The sequence below is a fragment of the Schistocerca gregaria genome, chromosome 2 (assembly GCF_023897955.1).
Source record: "Schistocerca gregaria isolate iqSchGreg1 chromosome 2, iqSchGreg1.2, whole genome shotgun sequence".
Classification (NCBI taxonomy): Eukaryota; Metazoa; Arthropoda; class Insecta; order Orthoptera; family Acrididae; genus Schistocerca; species Schistocerca gregaria.
Genome location: NC_064921.1, coordinates 115294236 through 115319440, shown reverse-complemented (window position 1 = coordinate 115319440; position 25205 = coordinate 115294236). Strand labels below are relative to the sequence as shown.

The 25205-nt window shown below is 40.8% G+C and overlaps 1 protein-coding gene across 31 annotated transcripts in view; it reads left to right on the top strand.

Moving 5' to 3' along the window:
* The window catches only part of LOC126336460 (uncharacterized), a 231731-nt gene that overhangs the window by 138946 nt on the left and 67580 nt on the right, over positions 1 to 25205 (top strand). For 7 of the 31 annotated variants that reach the window (XM_050000184.1, XM_050000183.1, XM_050000186.1 and 4 more), the window contains one exon: positions 1822 to 2065. The exons of 21 other annotated variants lie outside the window; for them this stretch is intronic. In XM_050000184.1, the coding sequence (XP_049856141.1) occupies positions 1822 to 2065 (244 nt within the window). Of the gene's footprint in view, positions 1 to 1762; positions 2066 to 25205 lie in introns of all 31 variants that reach the window. 3 more of the 31 variants (XM_050000196.1, XM_050000199.1, XM_050000187.1) reach the window with 2 other exon arrangements.

Genomic DNA, 25205 nt, shown 5'->3' with positions numbered 1-25205 from the left:
AGCAAGGGAAAGAAGCATTGAGGCGTATCAGAACCTCAACCGATTGACAAACTATATTTCCTTACTACTACGGTGTATTGATGTAACAGCCTACCGAGGATCATTATTTGCATATAACTACCGTTGAAATATACCAAAGCCGATATTAAGAGTTTCATTTACATGTTCCTTGAGCGTATTTGCAGTGTTGTGTTATGATGCTGAACCAATAAATTTTACGTCTACAGCATACTATCTAGTAAAAAAATGGGGAAGCAAACACATTTTCCTCACACTGGCAGCAAAAGTTGCTCACACTAACAATCAACAAAGTTTCGTTAAGTATGGTTTAGTTTGTAGAGTGTCAACGCTCATAGCAGTATGCTACCTCTACCATGCAGATACAATCTATTTTAACAACATTAACTGAGCGTATTTAAACCGAATATTACGTCGAGTGTTAATGTTTCCGAACGGGACCGAAAAAAAAGTTTTTCTATAAAAGGAAAACAGTTTACATTGCACGCTCGCATTAAGTGCTCGGTCTGCGCTCAATGTGTAGGCAACACAGTTGACATTTGAGCTGGACTACATTACGCAGTGCACGTTCTAAGTGAACTTTATTCTACCGTTTACTCCTATCAATAAGAGAATTTTTGTTGTTCTCCATTATTAAAGTATTCGGTTGAAATTTCTTCATCAAACATTGTTAACAACAAGCAGGTACCGCTGCTTAGCTGAGTGGTAACGTGATTGCCTCACAGGTAGCGGATCCGGGTTCGATTCCCTGCCGGGTTGGAGATTTTCTCCGCTCATGAACTAGGTATTGTGCATATATCTTAATTTTATCCTGCATCATCGTCACGCAAGTCATTCAATATAGTGCCGACTGAAATAAGACTTGCATCCGAATGGTGCCACCAGGCCAACAATGCCATACGATCATTTCAACCTCAACCACAAGAACAGAGCAAGTGAAACTATTATGTATTGAATGAGTCATTTAAAATGAAACATCGCATCGCACACGGAACCAGAGCAGAGAAAATTCACAAGAATGGCAGGGACCTTCCAGGTGACCCAGTTTCCTATAACAACACAGTGTTCTTGGTGTATAAACGAAGGGTAAATCAATTTTTATGGGAAGCTTTCGTTTTACCTGCACAGAATGAATAACTCAGTGCTGAAACATTGTTTATCTAATAATACGTTAAACCATTGTTACAATCACGATTTCACACACAAATTTAACTGAAAGTATTTGTACCAAGAAAATCGACACTGGGAGATGGGGCAATGTGAATTTTAGTACCGAACAGACATTTACAGAGCGTTGTTCAACGTGAGTTTTTCTTCTTTCAGATTTAAAGATAAAGTTTTCGCTACATGTTACACAGGACGACATTCCTGCAGAAAAAGGTTATTTTATTGTGAATTATTGCTCAACAGCATGATGAGTGCTGTGAACGTGCGAGTAATTATCCACTGAATCTTGAAGTCCCTCTCTCAGAAAATACAGCTATCATTCAGTGGAAGCTGGACTTTTCTGTTGATAACCTTTGCTGTCATTTTCAGGTGTGCGTGTTACTGTTTGGACTGGCTCTGGCCGAGGAGAAGCAGGTGGAGAAACGGGGAGTGATTGGCTCCCTGGGTAGCTATGGCGGAGGCGGATATATCGACCATGGAATTGGAGCCAGCAGCTACAGCAGTGGCGGCAGCAGCGGTGTTTATGGGGGAGGCTATGGAGGTGGCTTTGGCGGTGGTTATGGAGGCGGTTATGGAGGTGGCATCAGCTCTGCAGTTGGAGGAGCTCAAGTGACCAACATCGCCATCACCAAGCAGGTCCCCATCCCGTACCCAGTACCAGTGCAGCGTACTGTCCCAGTACCAGTCAGGGTTCCTGTCACGGTGCCAGTCAACAGGCCGGTACCGGTGCCCGTCCCACAGCCGTACCCTGTCCCCGTGCAGAGGCCAGTCCCAGTACCCGTGAGTGTCCCTAGCCCAGTCCCCGTACCAGTACCACAGCCCGTCGTCGTCAACCAGCCAGTACCTGTGGTCGTGGGTGGCGGAGCTGGTGTCGGCGGAGGTCTCGGAGGCGGATACGGTGGCGGCATTGGTGGAGGCTACGGTGGAGGCTACGGAGGAGCCATCGGCGGTGGCTACAGCGGTGGCTACAGTGGTGGCTACGGCGGTGGCTACTCTGGAGGCATTTCTGGAGGCTATGGAGGCTACGGGAAATACAGCCACTAACATCAGCAGCTGAACCCAACACCTTAGACGAAACATACCACCAGAGATTAATTGTATATTTCTTATAATATTTTGCAACTGCAGTAGAAAATAAAAATCATTCCTAAAAAAAATCTCGCCAGAAATTATTGCCCACAAAAACGATGCTGTTGATAATAACTTTAGTTTCTATTTTTTGTCAACAATTTTGTACGTTACAAGTCAGTATTTGCCGACATAGTGAAGCTGGGCACTCCAGAAAGTTAATTTTTGTCTTTCATAATCCGTCTCCTTACTTTACTCAGTGTTAACTGACAGAACATTTTCACACTGGAATTCATAAATTCTAGGACATAATACATTATAATCATGATTCTCAAGAGTGTTTGCCGTTTTTTTTCAATTCAGTACACGCCACACACACACACACACACACACACACACACACACACACACACACACACACACACACACACACAGACACACACGGCCAATTATGAAAAATCTCCTCCTTCGATCTGGAACTTCTCTCCAAATATTTTTTTCTTTACCTTGTGGAATGAAGGCATTTTTTTATTTAACGTCTATGAGAAAAGGCCAAACCATCAGAACAACCCGTTAGTTGAGCTCATGGCAGCCAGTTGACAATAGTTAAAACAAGGACTCAAAACTCATATGGCTGCTGCTTCTACTATGCATAAATTGTGGTTTATGTCAACTTAAGAACAATTCATGCAGCTTTTCAACATTACTGGTTTCAAAATTAAGTTTGATATTCCTATACCATTGCGTCGTCTGAATTTAGTACAAGCAACACAATGTCATGAAACTGGTCATGACTTAAACGCAGGTAACTGTTGGAAGGAGCTTTCACAATAGTTTATAACCGTTCATCCACAGCCCAAACATAATGACTTATTTAACAACGAAATTCACCAATAGCTGTGCAACTGAGATGCTATTTTATTTTATTTTAACTGCCAGTTTCGGCATTCCATTATGCCATTTTCAGGTCCCATTTGTACCCATCAAAAACAAACGATAGTCTTAAATGTAATCCAGTCTTCGAAGGAAGTACTTGCGATACAGTTTAGAATTCACGACATCCAGGAACATATGATCCAGTACGTCAACATCGTTTACTTTCGAAAAAAGCATATGGGGCTTGAAGATGGCATAACTGAATGCCAAAATATCATCTTAGTTGCACAGCTGTTGGCGGATTTCATTGGTAAATACTTGTGCAGCCGCTGCTCCATTTCCACAATGGATCAACACAGACTAAACATTAAAATGTTACCTTATCGAAGTGGTTAGAAATATGGATGCTTTTTGTGACTAACTGAATTATACTACGCTCTGACGTTGTAGTTTTAGCTGTGAAGTTTATGGTTGTTTGCATTGACCTAAGATCTAATATTGTAAAGATAAGTAAAACAAAAATGCTATACAGCATAAGCGAAAGTACGAAATTGATAAATGTAAGAACCGCAATAAAACTGTAAAGAATTAATAACGGTTATGAGGAGAAGGATTAAAATGGAGAAGAACAGGAAGTGACTCTCTCGAAGTTTCTATTGCAATTTACTGGCGTGTATGTGCAAATAACTGCAAGGCCTTCAGATAACAATCTTGATAAAAAAAAAAGAAGTTAGCCGAGACAATACACTAGGAAGCAGATGCGGGGATATACAGGGCGGTTACAACGAAAATTTTGCTAATTGAGCCAGTACCGTATTGGTACCTAACTCATCAATGACGTTCGGACTGCGTGCTGCACAATTTGCCTTGTTAGTCGTAATATTGCCGCGAACTGTCGTTAAGCTCTTGTTCTCCTACAGCAATGTGTGGTTGAAGCACAATCATCTGAGTGCATTACACAGACAGTCAACATCAAGATGAGGGGAACTTTACCGGTAAAGTCGTTTTATCAAAACAAAAACAATAATACTGCTGATCTTAGTATCGCCGCGTTAAAGGAAGGTCCTCTTATAGTACTGAGGTTGAAGAACGTGATACGGAAGTAGAAATTAATTAGTGATTAGGCTGTCGCTCCTGTGAGAGGCCCACCGCCAACTGCGCCACAAATTGTTGAAGAAGCTACACTTGCTATGACTGAGAATGCTAAACCATATAAGTGATCTTCAGGCAGTGCACTAGGTGTGTCACGATGACTGAACATTCCATCCCAACGGAGATGTTTCGGGCAGCAATAGACCAATTCCTAGCAAGGCTCCAGGCTGTCACGGATGCAGATGGTCGGCAAATTGTAGCCTCGAACATAAACATGGTAACAGATGTTACCCTCTCATCTGGAAATTTAAATGTTTTGATTCTAATGGTTTATTATATATTTCTCTTTTACACGTCGTTTCATAAAGTTTCACTGTTCTACGAGCACTCGTTTTCCATAGTGGCCACCTCAAGTAGCTCATGTGCTCTGCAGTACGAGGAGATAAATTGGAAAAGCTGCAGGGATTCAGTGAAATACATACATTAACTCTCGACATTGTTATTAGTTATTCACTCCTTGGAAAGGGAATCAGAAGTATACCTTGAAACAGTTGAAAGTCTTAATTTTTCCATTTTAGGATGTTTTATTTCTGAATAGCTCTTGACTTTCTACCTTCGATCTTGTAGTTATTTTAAAGTGGTGCACTTTAAAGTGACTTTGTTAGATCGTGTAACTGAGATCGATCTGAAATTGAAAACGAAACTCAACTACAGGTTATCTGGTTATTCAAACCGTTTTTTGTTTTTGCAATGCCATTTTAATAGAATATATTGTGCTCTAATGTTTCACCTTTACACCACACAGTTCGAATGCCATGAAAAGCGTTGTAATGGAAAATTATATGAAAACCTCTGCTATTGATCCACAGAATAGAGACCACTCCAGCCAAGTCACACATTCAGTTTCCTCAGTTTTTCAACAGAGCAAATCTCTTAAACTTCAGACCAAATTTCATCCTTATTACATAATGATCAGAGTCTACATTTGCACCTGGATTCGCCTAACAAACAAGTATCTAATTTCGGAATCATTGTCTGACCATGAGGTAATGTCGCTGAAATCTTACAGTGTCTCCAGGCCTTTTACAAGTATACCTTCAGCTCATGTTGTTTTGAAAAGTGTATTGTCTATAAATAGCTAAAACCTACTGCAGATCCTAATTAGATTTAATGTGTTTGGGGATTCTGGCACACCTTATTCATATAAGTGACGCCATGGGACATAGGCCAGTGCCCTATCCATGACGTTCTGATGCTGCACGACCTTTTACATTTTGATCCTGAAAGCGTAAGCAATACGCTGTTATTTCTTCGAATTTTAGCTTTGTAAATTACTATGTTACTAAGTACGTTATCCAAGGAGGAGTGAAGCAATGTCTCTCTAAAGATGTTACACTACTACGGCATAGTATAGAAAATAAACTGTTCTCACACAAAAGGTACTATGCGTCTTCGTATCTGTTACGTACTTAAAATCTTTGTCGTTGTTGCTCAAGTTTTTCATGCAATTCTTGATTGTATTACTATATTGCTCAGAGGTAACTGTTAGCCAACGAGCCTCTACTAGCACTAAGAGACTCTGAGTGTCGAGAGTGTTATTAAAGAATTAAATTAAGTTCCACTTTCAGTTATGCATCTCCTCATCTTAATTACTCGTACGTAAACGTCATGTGACAGGGTGCATTATGAAGCCTTTTAGCAGACATTGCGTTAAATATTCTTTCACCAACATTCAGCTAACTGAAAATTGAGAATACCGAAGATGTAGTTAGAATAAACTCTTCGTGTCGTATTCTGACCTGAGTTTTTATTTCCAGTGGTTACTCTTTCCCATTACGTGAGTTACTACTCATTTAAGCGAAAAGTGCTTCAGAAATAACTTAATGTACACTGATATGAAAAAAGTCATGGGTTGCAGAAACGCTCATATACAGATGGAGGTAGCACCGCGCACACAAGGTATAAAAAGACTGTGCATTGACGGAGCTGTCATTTGAACTCAAATGATTCATGGGAAAGGATTTATTACGTGAACATGTTAGCACGAAGGGAAGTCACAGGCTTTGGACGCGGAATGGTAGTTGGAACATGGCGCATGGGTGATTCAGCATTACAGACCGACGGTGTAAAATTGTCGGTGTTCAAAAGTATTTACCAGAAGAATTCTGTAAAGGACGTGACTTGCAGTATTTATACATTTAAAATACGTCAGAATCAAACAGACACGAAACTCCCCCCCCCCCCCCACTCCACTCGTTGCACCATGAATTTATGAGTCCAGCAGCACTAGAGAAACTGCAAAGTTCGAGTTCTGTGCTATAGACGCTGCAAGGCACCTTAGTCATACTCCGACGCTCATCTAGTGTCACAATATTCTTTCTATGCCAGAATTTCAGCAAAAATATGTCAGCAATACAAAACTTTCATGTTTACATTAACTGTCACAACATCACTTCCATCAAGTTTAATATTTTGCTCAACTATGTTGTACTATCATGCTTGTCAAGTATCATAATATTGTTTCTGCTCTAAAATGTCTGCAAATATATGTCATCAACAACTCTCCACACACACACACACACACACACACACACACAAACACATTAGTTTAGTATTTAAAGCATCTCTGTGGAATCCAGATGTGTTGACCTCAATGTTCTTTTCATACCTAGACACAAGTGTCTCAGAAATAACTTGCTCAAAAGACACCTCATATTTCGCCACATTTGACTTAAATCACGCAGTATAGCAAAACTGACATGATTGAGCTTATAACTGTTGTAAACATATATTGACTAAAATACTACGTTAAGCAGGCAAACACATTAACAAATAGGCAGGCTGAACTACTGCCAACTAGGGATAGAATTTAATTAATTCCATCATATAAATCTGCCCTTTGAGTGTGACACAGTGCTCACTCAAATATTTTCACATCTACATTATTCTATGCACCAAGTGCTACATGGTATCTCCGCTTCTAACATATGTATAGGGCGTTGTATCTGAAGCTGTGAAATGTTGTTGGTCGTTCATGGAACGAACTGTCATGCTGGCATCCTTGTTGGTTGTAGAGGGCTTTCAGTGACGTTTCACCTCGGCAAATACCATCTCAGGGGAGGGGACGAGCAAATATAAAGCACAACGTTCTACACTAATATTTTGATTTATGTTATTAGTGGACTAATGTTGATTTTAACTTGCATTTATACTAAAAGCATTATAGGTGAAGTGCACATCGAACTTTCAAGCAATTCTGTAATATTGGTCAATCGGAACTATAGTGCAAAGCGCTTCTATACTTATTTAATCAAAATACCTGATGTAATACATACACTCAGTCTGAAAGTAGTCAAAAGACAAAGGTTATTATTTTATCCATTTTGATTAGAGATAACTGCAGCTAGTTTTAAAAATTACTCTACAGGAAATACTGCAACCTGCCAGAAAATTTTTAATGAATTTATTGTAGATTTTATTGCTCCATCCCTAATTCCTGGCCTGAGTCTATCGTCAGATGGTAGCGTTGACGTCTTTGCAAGTCTTAAATTTGTGCCTTCATGAGACATCTAAAGGACTAACTAATGTATTCACCATCTTGTATTTAGTTCCGTTCATTAATCAGTAAAGATCAGACAACTATCTTAAAATATGTAAAGAAGGGCTTTTCACGAAGGCACGAATGTAGAACTTGGAAAAAATTCAACACTACCATCTGACGATGCGCCTAGGGCCAAAACTACTAATCCTATAATAAAGTTATTAGACAAACAGAAAACTTGTGGCTACCTACAATATAAATTAATATAAGACAAACAAACTGCAGGAACACGATTTTCGAAGAGAAGGAAGAAACTATTTTTACGAGATCTGTATTGTAAAGTATCATATAAAGCGCATATTTTCACTATAAACGACCTGTTTACGGTCGTCACAAAACAATAAAAGACAGTAGTCGTGGAACAAGACAGAGGTGAAACATGGTCAGAGTCAATGATAAAACAAGACAGAGATGGAAGGGTAAAACACCTAAAGTTACAGTATGTGTTAAGAGGAGAGTCAAGGTGCATGACGTTCAACTCGCCAGCAGACCCATTTCTCAACCGATACAGAGACTGGGACAGATGTTCCGAAGGGGAAAGATGACAGACCAAACTTAAGAAGATGAATATGTTAAAGGAAAAGAAAACATTATGTTGATCGTAGAAACGACTAGAAGCAGAAGAGGGTGATTACAATGAGGAAGTTGTAGTACTAGTCTTTGTTGTTGATGATAATGGTGATGGTGGTGACGACGATGCAGATGATTACAATGAGGAAGATGATGATGATGATGTTGAAGAGGACGATTACGATGAGGAAGATGAAATTCAGGGTTGAAAGACAGTTTGCAGTAAATTCCCAGCATATAACGTGTATGTCCTCTGGAATCACCCGAATGAATTAGTTATCTTACTGGCTTCAAGAGTGGAGCTAGTAATTAGTTTGTTAATGGAACAATCTTGGTTTCTACTGAAGAGGGATTTGTAGCAGCATGTGTTATTGCTTCAAGTTTAAAATGACTGAGGAATATAACATGAAAGACTGAAATGCAGAATGCTAAGTTGGATATGAGACTGTTAAGTTTGTCTGGAGAAAAGAGAGGTGCTCAGTTAATAAGGTGCTTAGGTAATAATGATGAAATTACTCCATTGAGCCGGATCCTTGCTAAGTCATTGATTGAAACTATGGTTAAAAATGGCTCTGAGCGCTATGGGACTTAATATCTGGGGTCATCAGTCACCTAGAACTTTGAACTACTTAAACCTAACTAAGCTAAGAAAATCCGGACTGAATCGCCTAGAACCGTTCGGTCACCGCGCTTGTTGATTGAAACTATGCTGTGAAATATTGTAATATTAGGAGAAACATGTTTCAACACCTCTGGGTTTTACAGGACAATTACTGTTTTACGTATCAGCAAAAAGTATGGGTTGATGGCATATATTGTGATCATATCGGTGTGCTAAATGCATTCCTAGCGTTAAGATAAAGTGTAGATAAATTGTGAACTAACTGAAGCTACTTTTTTGGGAGAGTAAGTTCCCGTCAATGCCAACGACGTCTGAATAATGTTGTTTACCTCAGCAATCCACGTCGACGAGTGTAAGTTAGATCAGCTGTAATGTTCATGTGTATTCTGCACGGTTATAGAAACATTTTTTTGTGTTTTGATGAATATAATCTCTGTGTGTGGTACAAAGATTAGACTGTGCTTGTCTACTAATCTGTAATTTCATTCACTAGTGGCAAAATGCAAGCCACATATATTTAAGTAAGTAAAGCAGAAAGTTTATGTGCGGAAATATTTAATTTGAAGGTCCATTGTGTTTGCATTGTGTAGGATCGATATCAATTTTGGTCATCGAGAACTGTTGCTTGACTTGTAGTTTTATCAGTAAGTCAAATATGCAAGTCATGTGTATTTTTAAATATAATAGAATAATTAATGTACGACAGCAGTGCCTCATTTCCTTCGTGCTCGAATTCTTGCATAATGTATTTTGAGAAATAAGAGAGTATTATTTCGGTACAAATTCTGAATTATGGTATACGATCAGAGATGTGTAATTGGTTTGCATTTTACGGTGTATGTGCTTTGTACTCGATAAACGATAACTAATTTCATTTTAATGGCAAAGGTTTAATGTTGGAGACATCGTAGAATGTTAACCTTTTGCTGTTTATTGAATCTTTTCCTCGTAACCACCTCTTTGCAGTCCTTTCCTGGAGATACAAATGAGGGAATAACCCGGAAACTTTTCACAGTGGAGAAATCATTACGACACTATTGGCCACATGTTCTATGGACACATCATACCGTTTATCATTGTTGATTCTGTCATACTGGCGAAATTTAATTTCCCCCCCCCCCCCCCCACAATGAGTGGTTTTCCTGAAACTATTTCCGCTCTTCAGCCCTCTCTGACAAGGACGTTGGCTGAATGAGGGTGATTCCTTATATTGGTAGCCTTCAGTTTAAGAACAAGTGAATTTCGAGCAGATGGCCGGGAGACGTCTTATTTTAATTTAACTTGGATAGGGTGAAAACAAAAGTGTGCATTTATCATTATACAACCGGCTAATGACAGATGGACATACAAGACGATATACAGGAAGTTGTCATGAACTACACCGAGGACATAAGAAGTTTCTCTACAAAGCAGGAGCACGGATTCGATTAACAACAGTCCTGTGAAGTACTCGTCACCTTACGACTCTGAACTCATAACATGTGGTATTTATGTTCTAAAAAGTTATGTGACCAGGTTAAAGAAATTTTTAATGATAGAACAGGAATGTATGCTATATTTTTAAAATTCGTGTTCGTAACTGTTAAGCCGATATCTGAGAGTTGTATAAGACTTTTTTTTGGTATAGAAAAATGTAAATCTCAGTGCAAGGAAACAGAAATATATGAACATTTATTTTTTAAGGGAAATGCTTGGAGCTCACGCGACACGATGCGAAACACAGACTGGGTGGTACATCAAACAATTCGTCTGCGAGAAAGCAATCCGTTTTCATTGAAATTTACATTTACTGCAAAACAAAATGACTCAGTTTAAAATGTTGGCTCTAGATATTGCTAATCTTTATCTTTATTCTTACAAATAATCACTGAACCACAAATGACAGTGTTATTGCACAGCAGATCGATATAAAAATTAATCCATACTAGTATTAAGCCTCCAATGTGATACTGATATTATTTTCACAATTAAGCACTACTAATCCCTGTGTCTTACAGTGGATATGAACTTTGATCGTCATTAATTTTAATTGCCTACCTGTGTTCACGGAACGCTCATCTACTCTGCAACTTGTTGTTATTAGGAATAACTGTGTGGCAGTCATAAATCAAATTTCCTTTGTCAGACTTGCGATGTGCAATGCAAGATGGCATCTTAACAGTTTCCGTAAATGCTTCTCAGTACACCAATCGAGATGTGGAACGCGAATGTGCAAACAGAGTCATAAAAGTAAATGAAAATTGAGAACTAATCTTAACGACTGATAAATGATTAGAAAGAAGCTAAATTTAACTGTTTCATTAAGCCATAACGACATCACACTTTTTTCAAAAAGTTCTCAGACCTAGACATTTTAGCAAAATATTTCTTAGTATGTCTCCTGTGCACAATTGCTTCCCTCGACACTTGTTTCAACTATAAGACAAGACCACATACCTCAATATAAAATTTCTACAGCAAACGTGAACCATACGCAGTGCTCTAACCATGAGAAGCCTTGCAGTTCAAAATGGTTCAAATGGCTCTGAGCACTATGGGACTCAACTGCTGTGGTCATTAGTCCCCTAGAACTTAGAACTACTTAAACCTAACTAACCTAAGGACATCACACACATCCATGCCCGAGGCAGGATTCGAACCTGCGACCGTAGCAGTCGCACCGTTCTGGACTGCGCGCCTAGAACCGCAAGACCACCGCGGCCGGCGCAGTTACAAATATAAAAAACTAGGTTACGTTAAAATTTGCCTTTTGTCTTTCTTTCTTTAATTTAATCCTATTTGCTCAGTATCCTTCATCAAAACTTATTATTACAAAATCCTTTGTGAATAATGCTGCCTCTACTACACAGCAGGCCAACTTTCATCCTTTTTAAGGCAAGCACATTGCCAGACTGTTCAACACAATGCAATTGCTACTCTTTGACTTACTGTGACAAAGCTAAGTCAACCGCTCTGATCTACATCTCTGGTTAAGCTGCGCGGTGAAGTCGACACGCTCAACGTTGACGTCCGAAAGCAAGGTCCATATGCCAACGGTTTACAGGGGGAAAGACATGCGGTCACGTGCCACCTGTCTGTAAATTGTGTAAACTTTGTTCCAAAGGCGTCATCGCATTTTACCTCTTTGTGTATCATATTTTCTTGGGCGGAAATTAGGAAGCAGACAATCATTCGCCTAACGAGTATGAGATATGGTCTAAAAACGACAATCAGCCTGAACAGTTCAACAGACAAGGTCGTTAATCTGCCTCGCGGGTACTAACCGGGTCTGACCCACCTTGTCTCGCAAGGTAGCGTGCTGCGTGTAACACTGTACAAGTAGGTCGAATAAACGAAAGCTAATGGTCATAAAAGAGAAAGAAACGGATGGCATCCGTTTACGGAATTAGTGGAAAACTTCCGACAGTTTCACATCATTCAAATCTACATATACACTCCGTAACTCACCGTATGGTACGTGATGGAGCGTGCTTTGTCACACTATCAATAATTTCCTTTCTTGTTCCATTCACAAAGAGAGGAAGGAAAAAATAATACCTCTTTACGATATCCAGTTTCTGTTATCCTGTTGTCCTGGTCCTTGCTTGAAATGTACTTTTGCGGCAGTAGAATCGTTCTGCGATCAGCTTCAAATGCCGATTCTTTAAATTTTCTCAATAGTGTTCCGCAAAAAAGAACATCGTCTTCACTCCAGGGATTCCCTAACTGAGTTCCTGAAGTATCGCCGTAAAATGCGCGTATTGATCAAACCTATCAGTAAGAACACATTAAATATATTCTCAACTGCGAGTAATGACATCCATCGGCTGTACAATGGAATGACATTCAAAAATTGGTACCATATCGGGACTCAAACCCGGATTTTCCGCTTAACGCGAGCGGTCGCCTTACAATTTTTCTATCCGTGCACGACTCAGAGCCATACCCAAACTTTCACACGTCGTCAACCACGCGTCCACGACCTGGACGCGTACATCTCTTATGTATATTCCCGTACAGGTGAGACTTTGTACTTGAAAGTCGCCTGCCCGGAATCGGCAGAGAAATACGATATTGAAGTGCCTGTGTTATTTTAATTACGATGCCTGTTGAAAGGAACTTTCCATTGTCATCAGAATAACACAGGCACTGCAGTATCGTACATCAGTAAGAAGTCTAGCAGCTCGCCTACGAATTACTTCGATGTCGTACTTTAACTCGACCTGGTGGGATTCCGTGCACTCGATCAGTATTCAAGAATGGGTCGCAATAGCGTGGTCTCCTTAACACATGAACCATATTTCTAAAATTCTCCCAATAAGGCCAATTTCTTGTCTGCTACCATCTAGGGCTGTTCATACAATATCTATATATCGATATTTTATGGAAAAATATTTATGTACACCGGCGATATTTTTTCCACGATATATCGATATAAAAATGATAATATCGAGGGCCCATATTTTTATTTTATGCTATATTTTTTCGCAATTTCCGGTAAATATTTGAACTTGTTCTTTTGAATTTGTAGTAGAACATAATTTTACTTTCACTTTGTGACTACTTTTTGAGCATAAGTCACGTCTAGTCTTTCTCTTTGACTGCGTGAAGCAAATAGAAGTGATACAAAGAAGAAGTTCGATTGCACTTTGGAGGTGGTGGTGCGAATGGATAACAAAATATCCTATGTGAAGTTGGGGTTGCGGTATGAACGGAATACCATGATTTCCGATGTGAGGAAGTAGCACACCAGTGAAGTTAAAAAACAATTTTAATGCAACTAGTGTGCTATTTCTTCGCATCACCATTCTTCAAAAACATTTGCTGAAAGTGACGAACAAAAATCTGAATGAGAAGGTTGGTCTTTGTGATTGGCAGAGACGTGTGAGGGGAAATGCTGAAGCAATCGGCGCTCGGAGCTACCAACAGAAGCTATAATATTTAACTTCACGATGCAATTTTGTCACTACAGCTGCTAGGTCGCTGGTGTTAACAGAAATGAAAAAAAAGGGATGTCGACATGAAGTGCACCCGTCAGATACGATATGTGACGAACCGAACGACGGACCCTCTGACGCCTTTTAACGTGCCACTTACGTGCAGTTACCATTGATAGCAAAGTCGTTGTCACCAAGTGTGAATATGCATCGTTTTCCTTTCGGTACTCGCTCTGAGAGGGACAGGCAGACTGTTAGCGTGTTGATGTCTGAATATATAATAATAAATCAATACTTAAATATACAGCTCTAAGACCGGCGGTGTGTTCAATGTGCAGCCAATACTTTTATAGGGCTGCACGTCGACTCTTTTCCGTCGATATACCGATACATCACTACTTTCTTCTCAATATATCGAGTGCCATAAAGAACTTTTTTAAATATCGATTAATTGTAATCACGATATTTTTTAAAAATATCATCGTGTTACTACCATCCTTGGGCGCTCGTTCCGTTTCGTATCGCTCTGCAACGTCACACAGAGACATTTATTCGACGTGGCTGCGCCAAGCAGTGCTGCATTCGAACATTAAGGGCCAATTTTTCCCATTCACCTGCATTACCTTACATTGTCCTGCATTTAGAACAAGCTAGCATTCAGCACATCAACTACAGATCTTTCTGTATCATCTTTCATCCTTCTACAGTCCCTCAACGATGACACATAAACCACAGCGCCATCATAAGGAGCCGAAGATCGCTGCCGACAATGTCAATTAGATCATGTACGTGTATAGAGTATAAGAGCGATCCTATCACACTTTCCTGGGACACTTACGACTGTAACCTAGTCTCTGAAGAATACTCGCCGCAGAGTACAACAAACTGGTGCTATACTCAAAAAGTCTTCCAGCTAACTCACATATGTGGAAACCTGTTCCGTATGCTCGTGCTTTGTTAACACTCTGCAGTAGGGCACCGCGTCAAACGCCTTGTAGGAATCTGGGTGTATGGAATTTGCCTGTCACCCTTCATCCTTAGTTTGCAGTACATCATGTGAGAAAAGGTGAAGCTAAATTTTGTGCGAGCGATGCTTTCTAAGAGACTGCCGATTTGTAGACACAAGCTTTTCCTTCCCATGGAAATTTACTGTATTCGAACTCAGTACATGTTCAAGAATTCTGCATCAGACCAATGTTAAGGGTATTGTTTTGTAACTTTGCGGGTTCTTCTTTAACCCTTTTTATATTCAGGAATCACCTGAGATTTTCTCCAGTCGCTTGGGACTTTGCACTGGGCGAGAGATCCGCGATAAAAGCAGGTTACGTAAGGGGCCGATGCCATGAAGTACTCCCTTAAACCGGAATTGGGATACCAACACTTTCACTTGCTTTTCTACACCAGAGATTCCTGTTGCTACATCCCCTGTAAGAGAGTGAACACGATGGTCTGACGACGTTATAACTGTACGATCCGTCTGCGGGAATGATTTCTTAAAAGCCAGATTTAAAACTCCGGCTCTCTTTTGCTGTCTTCTGTTGCCATACCAGACTGGTCAGCGAGTGACTTGATAGAAGTTTTAGGATCGCTTAGCAACTTTACGTAATACCATAATTTTCTCAGGTCCTTGACTTGCTCTTTTGCTAATTAGCTGGTAGCTGAATGCTTTGCGCATCGATCCTTTACAGACGCACGAATATCTATCTACTTCCTAATGTCGCCATTTGAGCGTTCGTTTTCGAGCCGAGAATCAAACAGTCTCCACTTCCTCAGCAATTTCCGAATTTTGTTATTAAAACACGTTGGGTCTTTTCTTTCCGCAACCCACTTACCAGGAACATACTTCTCCAGGGAGTGATTTACAATCCGTTCAATTTGTGCTCGTCATTCCTCTACGGCACAAGTATTAAAACTAAATGTCGTCTGTACTGTTTCTAAGAGCGATGCCAACAATGGTGTGTCTGCTCTCATTCTAAAAAAAACCCTTCTTACATTCTTGATGGATTTATTAACTTTAGTAACTATCGTAACTATGATGACGTTATGATCACTGTCTCTGCACTGACACCGACCAATGATGTCAGGCCTGTTTGAAGATACAGGGTCTAAAATACTTCTTTGAGGTGGGGACTGCCGAACTAGTCGCTCAAGATTATTTTCGGCAAGGGTGTTCGAAAGTACTCCACAAGACTGCCTGTCCCTACCACCCCCAATGGTTCCATAAACGTCCCAGTCAATACTTGGTAGGTTAAAGCCGCGTACAGCTAATATTTCATGAACTGGGTATTTCCGAGCTAATGAAAGTAGCCTTTCTTTGAATAATTTTAAAACTGTCACGGGAGAATCGTGTGGACCACAAAAACATCCAGTTATTAAATTGAGTTCACATCGAACTGTTACAAACGTCCACATGACTTCACAGTTAGACTCAGTTTCGACTCGATAGGCATAATATTTTTGTCAACTGCTATGAACACTACCAATCATATGGCGTATAACCTGTGTTTCGTATATACGTTGCACACCTTGTTAAATGGTTCAAATGGCTCTCAGCTCTATGGGAGTTAACTTCTGAGGTCATCAGTCGCCTAAAACGTAGAACTACTTAAACCTAACTAAATTTGTTAGGAATACTTCGACTACATTGTTCTCTGTGCAAGAACCTCCTGCTCGTAATAAAACTCTAGAGATATCACAGTTTAGTCAGTGAGTCCATAGATGGTGGTATGAGGGGCGTGCAGTATAATTGGTCACGCTTTCCCATCCGAGTTTAGAGATAATTAAGTCAGTCCGTCCTTGAACTGACTTAGTGAGCTGCCGCGTAGGAATTCTTCCTATCTGTTATGTGGAGATGCCCTCCCCTTGTGGAACCGTAGCAGTGCCGTCGGATTCTGAAAGCGGAATACAGCTATCTACGTTTCATGCAATGAGGCGGGAGGACATTTTTGTGCAAATAATTTTTCACGGTATGCCATTATGCAGAATTTATTCAAGAAACCCCGTAAAATCAACTACTTCACGCTGATTGGAAGATAACAATTAACAGTACGAGAACACATTCTATAACGTGATTAGGTCGAAAGACAACCTATCTACAATTACTGAAACCTGTACTTATGACCTGTAGGCTACTCCCAATGTCTGAGTGGCAAAAGACAACTTTTGTTTACAAATGTTTATTAATAGTAGTTACTTGATTAGCTCCAGAATAAATGTTCTTTCCCTATGTATCTCTTTGTTGATATCACGAGCGATTTGTGCATCGCTAGACATCCCACCGGCTCCGAAAGCGTCAGATGTCGCTCCTTACTCTATACCCACTGCAGCGCTGATACAGGGTGTTTCAAAAATGACCGGTATATTTGAAACGGCAATAAAAACTAAACGAGCAGCGATAGAAATAGACCGTTTGTTGCAATATGCTTGGGACAACAGTACATTTTCAGGCGGACAAACTTTCGAAATTACAGTAGTTACAATTTTCAACAACAGATGGCGCTGCAAGTGATGTGAAAGATATAGAAGACAACGCAGTCTGTGGGTGCGCCATTCTGTACGTCGTCTTTCTGCTGTAAGCGTGTGCTGTTCACAAAGTGCAAGTGTGCTGTGGACAACATGGTTTATTCCTTAGAACAGAGGATTTTTCTGGTGTTGGAATACAACCGCCTAGAACACAGTGTTGTTGCAACAAGTCGAAGTTTTCAACGGAGGTTTAATGTAACCAAAGGACCGAAAAGCGATACAATAAAGGATCTGTTTGAAAAATTTCAACGGACTGGGAACGTGACGGATGAACGTGCTGGAAAGGTAGGGCGACTGCGTACGGCAACCACAGAGGGCAACGCGCAGCTAGTGCAGCAGGTGATCCAACAGCGGCCTCGGGTTTCCGTTCGTCGTGTTGCAGCTGCGGTCCAAATGACGCCAACGTCCACGTAACGTCTCATGCGCCAGAGTTTACACCTCTATCCATACAAAATTCAAACGCGGCAACCCCTCAGCGCCGCTGCCATTGCTGCACGAGAGACATTCGCTAACGATATAGTTCACAGGATTGATGACGGCGATGTGCATGTGGGCAGCATTTCGTTTACTGACGAAGCTTATTTTTACCTGGACGGCTTCGTCAATAAACAGAACTGGCGCATATGGCAACCGAAAAGCCCCATGTTACAATCCCATCGTCCCTGCATCCTCAAAAAGTACTGGTCTGGGCCGCCATTTCTTCCAAAAGAATCATTGGCCCATTTTTCAGATCCGAAACGATTACTGCATTACGCTATCTGGACATTCTTCGTGAATTTGTGGCGGTACAAACTGCCTTAGACGACACTGCGAACACCTCGTGGTTTATGCAAGATGGTGCCCGGCCACATCGTCGGCCGACGTCTTTAATTTCCTGAATGAATATTTCGATGATCGTGTGATTGCTTTGGGCTATCCGAAACATACAGGAGGCGGCGTGGATTGGCCTCCCTATTCGCCAGACAAGAACCCCTGTGACTTCTTTCTGTGGGGACACTTGAAAGACCAGGTATACCGCCAGAATCCAGAAACAATTGAACAGCTGAAGCAGTACATTTCATCTGCATGTGAAGCCATTCCGCCAGACACGTTGTCAAAGGTTTCGGGTAATTTCATTCAGAGACTACGCCATATTATTGCTACGCATGGTGGATATGTGGAAAATATCGTACTATAGAGTTTCCCAGACCGCAGCGTCATGTGTTGTTGACAGTTGTAACTACTGTAATTTCGAAAGTTTGTCTGCCTGAAAATGTACTGTTGTCCCAAGCATATTGCAACAAACGGCGTATTTCTATCGCTGCTCGTTTAGTTTGTATTGCCGTTTCAAATATACCGGTCATTTTTGAAACACCCTGTACATTCAATTCGCGAATGCTGCTTCCTTCGTGTAGTGCACCCCTGATCTGTCCTACAATTCTCCACTCCGTCACCCAGTTCCAGAAATCTGCAGCCCTGACCATCATAGAAACGACAGATTCGTTGTGATCCTCCATTCAGCTACAGTTAAAAGGACCCCGAATTCTGGGAACAGTGCCGCAAATAGTGAGCGAGACCAGCAGTCTTCATCACCAGAGATCACAAACGAGCTTCGTTCACTCGCTTTAAAATCGCCAGCGATTCCTGTGACGTCATCTCCGAACTCGTTGTCCCCGTGTGGCCGTAGACTCGACCTGTGACCCTCTACCGCAGCCCACTCGTCACTGGAGTCTGTTATTGGATACAAGTGGACTGGACTCACTCAGAAGGTAGAGCGAGTACACGAGTTCGCTAGTATAATCGCTGATTCGCGTCGTTTCTCTTACATTCGCAACCGTTTTGAAAATAAATTCCTCCATTAAACTCTAAATTACTATTCAATTATTTCACACAATCGTGATTTCGGCTTTATAGGCATTCTCAAGTTAAATTTGAAATTCCACAAAGTGTTCGATCTGCCTAAAGGACAGAAGCAAGTTACGTAAAAGTATAGCGACCTATCGGTTAGCAGCCAATACTGTTTTGTTTATTCATACATTTTTATGGATTAAACTTTTTCGAAGACTGTTGTGAATTTATCTTAATATTTAATATCTTTTCAAAGACCGTCTAACGATTATGTTGACATATGAACACATTCGAGGCGTTACCTTGTCTGTAACGACAAAACCAAAAACCTTGACATGAAGCTTAGGCACAAGGTCTAAATGGTGATATATTATGAAGAATGTGACAGAAATTAGTGATCAGCTACACGACTCGCTGTTAGCCCTTAAATGCAAGTCACCAGGACCAAATGAATTCAGAAATAGGGCGCTTTCTTGTTGAATGGATGTGACAATGACGCTTATCTGTGCCCATTTTTAGTTAGACCCCGCACAAATGTTTTCTCATGTTGGAGGTGGAATCAACAACTGTACAGCCATTTTGCTTGAAATGCATGAAATTTGCGTGTTTTTCGTCTGAAGTGTGGACTAAAGCGTGAAACTCATTTCACATATTACTCCATTTCCAATGGGACTCATTTGCAGTTATGTACTATGCATCAATTAATTTTCGTCTCACCAGAGTCTCAAAAAAAAAAAAAATAGATTCCTTAAGTGCTATCTGATCCCCACACTCGGTCATTTCGCCTTATCATTGCTACAGCAGCCAACTGGTATACACATTCCGTACTAACAGAAAGTCCCGACTAATCTCACACTCCTGCATGCCTCAGTAAAAGAGAACGAGTTGACGGGTGTGGAGCGAACGCATTGCCACAGTTCGCAGATTCGCCATACTCGCGGAAATGACATGATCGTATGGCTTTATTGGCCGGGATATCCCCTTCGGGGTTCGCTCGCCGTATTGCAAGTCTTTTTAGTTGACGCCACTTCGGCGACTTGCGTGTCTACAGCAGGAAGAAGGAACTGGTATAGCGCTCACTGAATAGCGGCGCCTTGATTTCTGAAGTATACAATCCGCAAATTAGACACTGTTATCTATTCACTATTTCTGCCAGCCGCTCGTATTAACTGAAGACGGCCTCAGAACCCAAACGACAGATGTCATTGGTAATTTATGAAAACAATTTTTGTGGTGAATATCAGCAGTCTTGATAAAATATTTTAAAATTGAATCGGAACAGTCTTGACGGCAATGAAACATTTATTGGCAAACGTAACAAGCCCCGGTCAATCTTCGGACCAGACCAGATCAGGCCAAACAGCTGACGTTCGTGAATCAACGAAACCCGCCACTGTCATCATGGTGTAATACAGTCTGCAGATGGTCTTATTTTGACCGAAATTGATTACCTTTCCCAACAGATATTTTCCCGGGGTCAAGATTTAGTTTTAAAAAATGACCGGTGCCGACGTGAGCCATAACTTGGATACGACTGCACCTCCACATCTCGGATGAGACACCTCTCCAGATAGAGATGTCGAATGCACACTGGCTTTCTTTCCACACCTTAACGCTGTCCCCCTAAGGAGGCCCCTAACGTGCCTAACGTTGCAGCTCCCGGTAACTAGCATACTGCTGCCTAAGTGTGCCTGTTCGGACCCTGCTGATAGAGCGGTCATCTGTGCACTCACAAGGAGAAAGGCGGAGGCCGGACGGCCAGTATCCAAACTGCTTGTCCGCCTGGAGCGACACTAACGTGTTAACGTCTGCTGCTCACCCTACAATGAGAGCAGTTCCACGGCGCTGAGTGCACTACATGTAGTCTCGGAAGGAGGGCCTGCGCGCGGAAACGAGAGTCACCTAAGTTGACCCATGCGACGCACCAGATTCTTCGCCACCCTACACCCCGAAGCACCAGCCATAAGACTGATGACCGTAGCTGAAAGCGTCTTCAGCTGTTCGGGATCTACCAGAGTCCACACACCTAACCGTCCAGTACTACTAGCTTTAAGAATTAACTACAAGAGCACACACAGAAAGCTAAGTGCGTAACTAACGGAGGCTGACGCCTTACTGAGCTGGGTAGTTGGCCCCTCAAAAGGAATGACAGCTGTTATACAGACAGCGCGAATCTACACTTTACACTTTTTAAATAGAAGAACACGAGCGGAATTAAGGAACTAAATGAAAATAAAGTTACAGAAGAAGCTACATATATACGAGGGTTTACTGAAACGCAATGCCTCCGAATACCACACGTCAAAGATGGAAGAACTTTTTTGCTGAAGATACCTAATTCTTACGATTCTTAGGGTCGGAAATCCAAATATGACACTTAAAAAACTGTATTGCCTACCATTTCTTCACATTTTACGATAAATATATTAAATTAATCGATTTTTGAAGAATTTAACAGCGTTTATATAGTTAAAATAATTTTGTAAAGCTGGTGTAATGAATGTAGATGACATTGGTAGTACTGCTGAAAAAAATTTGCTGGTAAAAAAAGGTCAACTCTCTTTTTGTGTTAACAGATGGTGTTTTGTTTACTGTCAGCGTAACCTCACTTTCCCGTTTCCTGTAGATGCGCTCAGTACAATATCCAATCGTTGTAGTAAAAACTCTGCTGACAGTTTCTGCTATATTTGTGGTGAATTTTTTATTAAAAACACCAAATAAATATTACTGACTTCGTGAAAAAGTTTATCTATCATACTTAGGAACTAAACGTGGTGATGAAAATAAATCTCGGGCACTGCATCAGGTTTGTTACGTGTATGTGTTGAAGATCTGAGAAAATGGTCCGAAAAGGAGGAAAAAGCCTTTATATTGGCTGTTCCTATGATATGGAAGGAGCCAAGAAATCATTCTGATGATTGCTACTATTTCAGTGTTGATATTACTCGCCATAATTGGAAAAACTATAAAGTAATAAGCTACCCTAACCTTCCGCCCGCCATCCGGCCAGTAGGGCATGGTATAGATTTGCGGGTTCGTCAACAGAAGTATTTTCTGATGTACAAATCTGATTTACATGAACCAGGTGACGATGAATTCCATTGTAATGTAGAAAGTCTAGAGCCGAAATTGTTTACTCAGACCGGGCTTAACAATTTGGTTAGTGATCTGGGCTTAACGAAAGAAAAAGCTGAATTGCTTGGCTCCAGATTAAAAGAACAGAACTTGTTGGCAGCTGGAACGAGCATATACATATATGAAAAGAGAGAGCAGCAATTTTCCATTTTTTTCAAATTTTTTTTTCAAAAATGTTTGTGAAGTCCTATGGGACCAAACTACTGAGGTAAACGGTCCCTAGTCTTACACACTACATAAACTAACTTATGCTAAGAACAACACTTACATCCATGCCCGAGGGATGACTCAAACCTTTGGTGGGAGGGGAGGGGCCGCGCAATCCGTGACAGGGCGCTTCAAACCGCGCGGCCACTCAGCTCGAGCAAGTGTTGGCCTGCGACGGAGTCTTTTAAAGTCTGGTGAGAAGAACATTCTACGCAAAAACCTTGTAGAACCAAAACACATACTCCTACCACCTCTACAGATGAAGTTAGGCCTAATGAAACAGTTTGTAAAGGGTTTGCCTATAGATGGACCATGTTTTAAGTATCTCTGCCAAAAGTTTCCATACATCACCTTTCAGAACTAAAAGAAGGCGTCTTTGTCGGACTTGACATTAGAAAATTGATGTTAACTTTGAATCCACAATGACCTTAAATGAGAAAGGAACATGGGTACCATTGAGGCAAGTCGTTACAAAGTTCTCAGGACATTAAAAATACCCAGAATATGTTTATGTTATAGCTACAATGTTAAAGAACTGTAAAACTTTAGGATGTTTAGTGAGCCTGAAAGTTCACTTTTTAAGTAACCTTGATTACTTCCCAGACAATATGGGAGATGTTAGTGAGGAGCAAGGAGAGCGTTTTCACCATGGCATTAAAGTGATGGAGAACGCTACCAAGGTCGCTGGAATACCAGCATCATGGGGGACTAGGTCACTTCACCGAGAAGTTCAGCAAGCGATTCATTGTAGAAAAAGCTACAGAAGAAGCTTCAAAGAAGACAGAGAAAGAAAATATAAACCACTTCTAGCTGACAAGTGAAACCTCTATTAACACCTATCATTGTTTTAAGTAGCTTACTGTAAATACAAACCATGTATGTTGTAGCAAAGCATTTCATTAATTTCCCCGTTTACCGTATAGAATAGGATTTTTGTAGTATATACTAAAAAGCATATTGCTCGAAAACTATGGGTCACACAAAATACTGAGGCTAGATTTGGATTCAGCTCATAAAAATCTATAAACATCAGCTATCAAAGTAAAAAAAAGTTAAAACAAAAATTTTTTTCGTTGGCCTGTGCTATTTAAAGTTTCGAAATAAAGTAACCGTTACCAACATTCTACATCTTTATTTTTTACGTCTACTGCTGCTGGAGGGCTCTGAAACGTAGCTTGAAACACGGTGATGTGAGGTCGTAACTATGTTGGTGCGTGAGAAAAAGCGTGCTGTAATCGAGTTCCATTTGGAAGAAATCGTCCGTCCCTGGAGCACCCTCTGCTTTCGCATGATAATGCCAAATCACGCATGAGCACTGCAAGGTCTGCAACAAGCCGACGCCATACATTCGCTGTCGTCGGTCATCCCCCATACAAGCCAGACCTCGCCCCACCCGACTTTCATCTGCTTCCAGAAACTCAAAGAACACCTTCGAGGACTTAACTTTGGTAGTGACGAAGCGTTGCCAGCAGAGGTAAGTTATGGCTCCATCAACAAAGTCAAACGGAATACAGCGATGCTATCAAGAAACTGGTTTCTCTTTGGGAGAAATGGGTTAGTCGCATGTGTGGCTATGCTGAGAAATGAATATGACGACGTGAAGAATAAAGATACAGAATGCCTATAAAGATTGTCTTATTTAAAAAGCCTGAAGAGTTTTCGCGTAAGAAATTCGGAGGCATTACTTTCCAGCACGCCCTCACAACTTGCTGCTCTGCTCGTGCGTAGCACACAGCAGCTGGAAACTGACTCCAAATTACCCCTGAGTAATACCACAGGGCAATATGAAAGGTAAAAGGTGAAGGTGAAATCAGAAGCAAAGAAGAAAAATGGAGGGCACGTTCCTCATGACGATGCCGAGAAAAATACAATGCATGTGTTAGGGTGAGAGAACACGAGACGTTATTCGAACACGTGCTAGAGTATGGTTGCTTTAGCGTCATCTTTATCAAGAACGCCTTACACCTGACGTAGAAGGAAGTCAGAGGCTCGTTGCTTCAATCGCAACGTCTTACTATAAGTGTAGCAAAGATTATGGAGGAACTAATGGTAATCGCTCAAAATTAGTTGTCGTTCCTACAACAATCTCCTATACAGAAAATTTAAAGAAACAGTTTTCGTAGTAGTCCTGAAAGCCTTCTAATGCCTCCACTGTACATCTCGCGAAGGGCTCTTGAAGATGTTTTAAGAGCTTCCAGCCAATTGCAGAGCTATACAAACAGGAAATTTTCTTCTCTCCACACACAAATTATGTCATTAATATGGTGCAAGTATCAATGTGTACAGAATGTATACTTCACAAATATAAATGTCTGTTATGAAGAAATGCAAACGAATGTGTCCTATAAAATGTATTTGCATGACTCGTTCGCAAGATGTTCAGATCTGGTTTTCCAACAGTCATTGTACACAGAATGACGAGTGTCCCTGTTTCATACTAGGTGCTTATTACGTACTGAAAAGAAGCCGCCATAGTCTTGATGAAATGAAACGCTATGCATTTTTACATCCATTGAGCACTTTTAAACAACGCAATAAGGAGCTCAGGTTTAAAGTGAAATGGTTCTCGTGAAGAGGCGAGAAA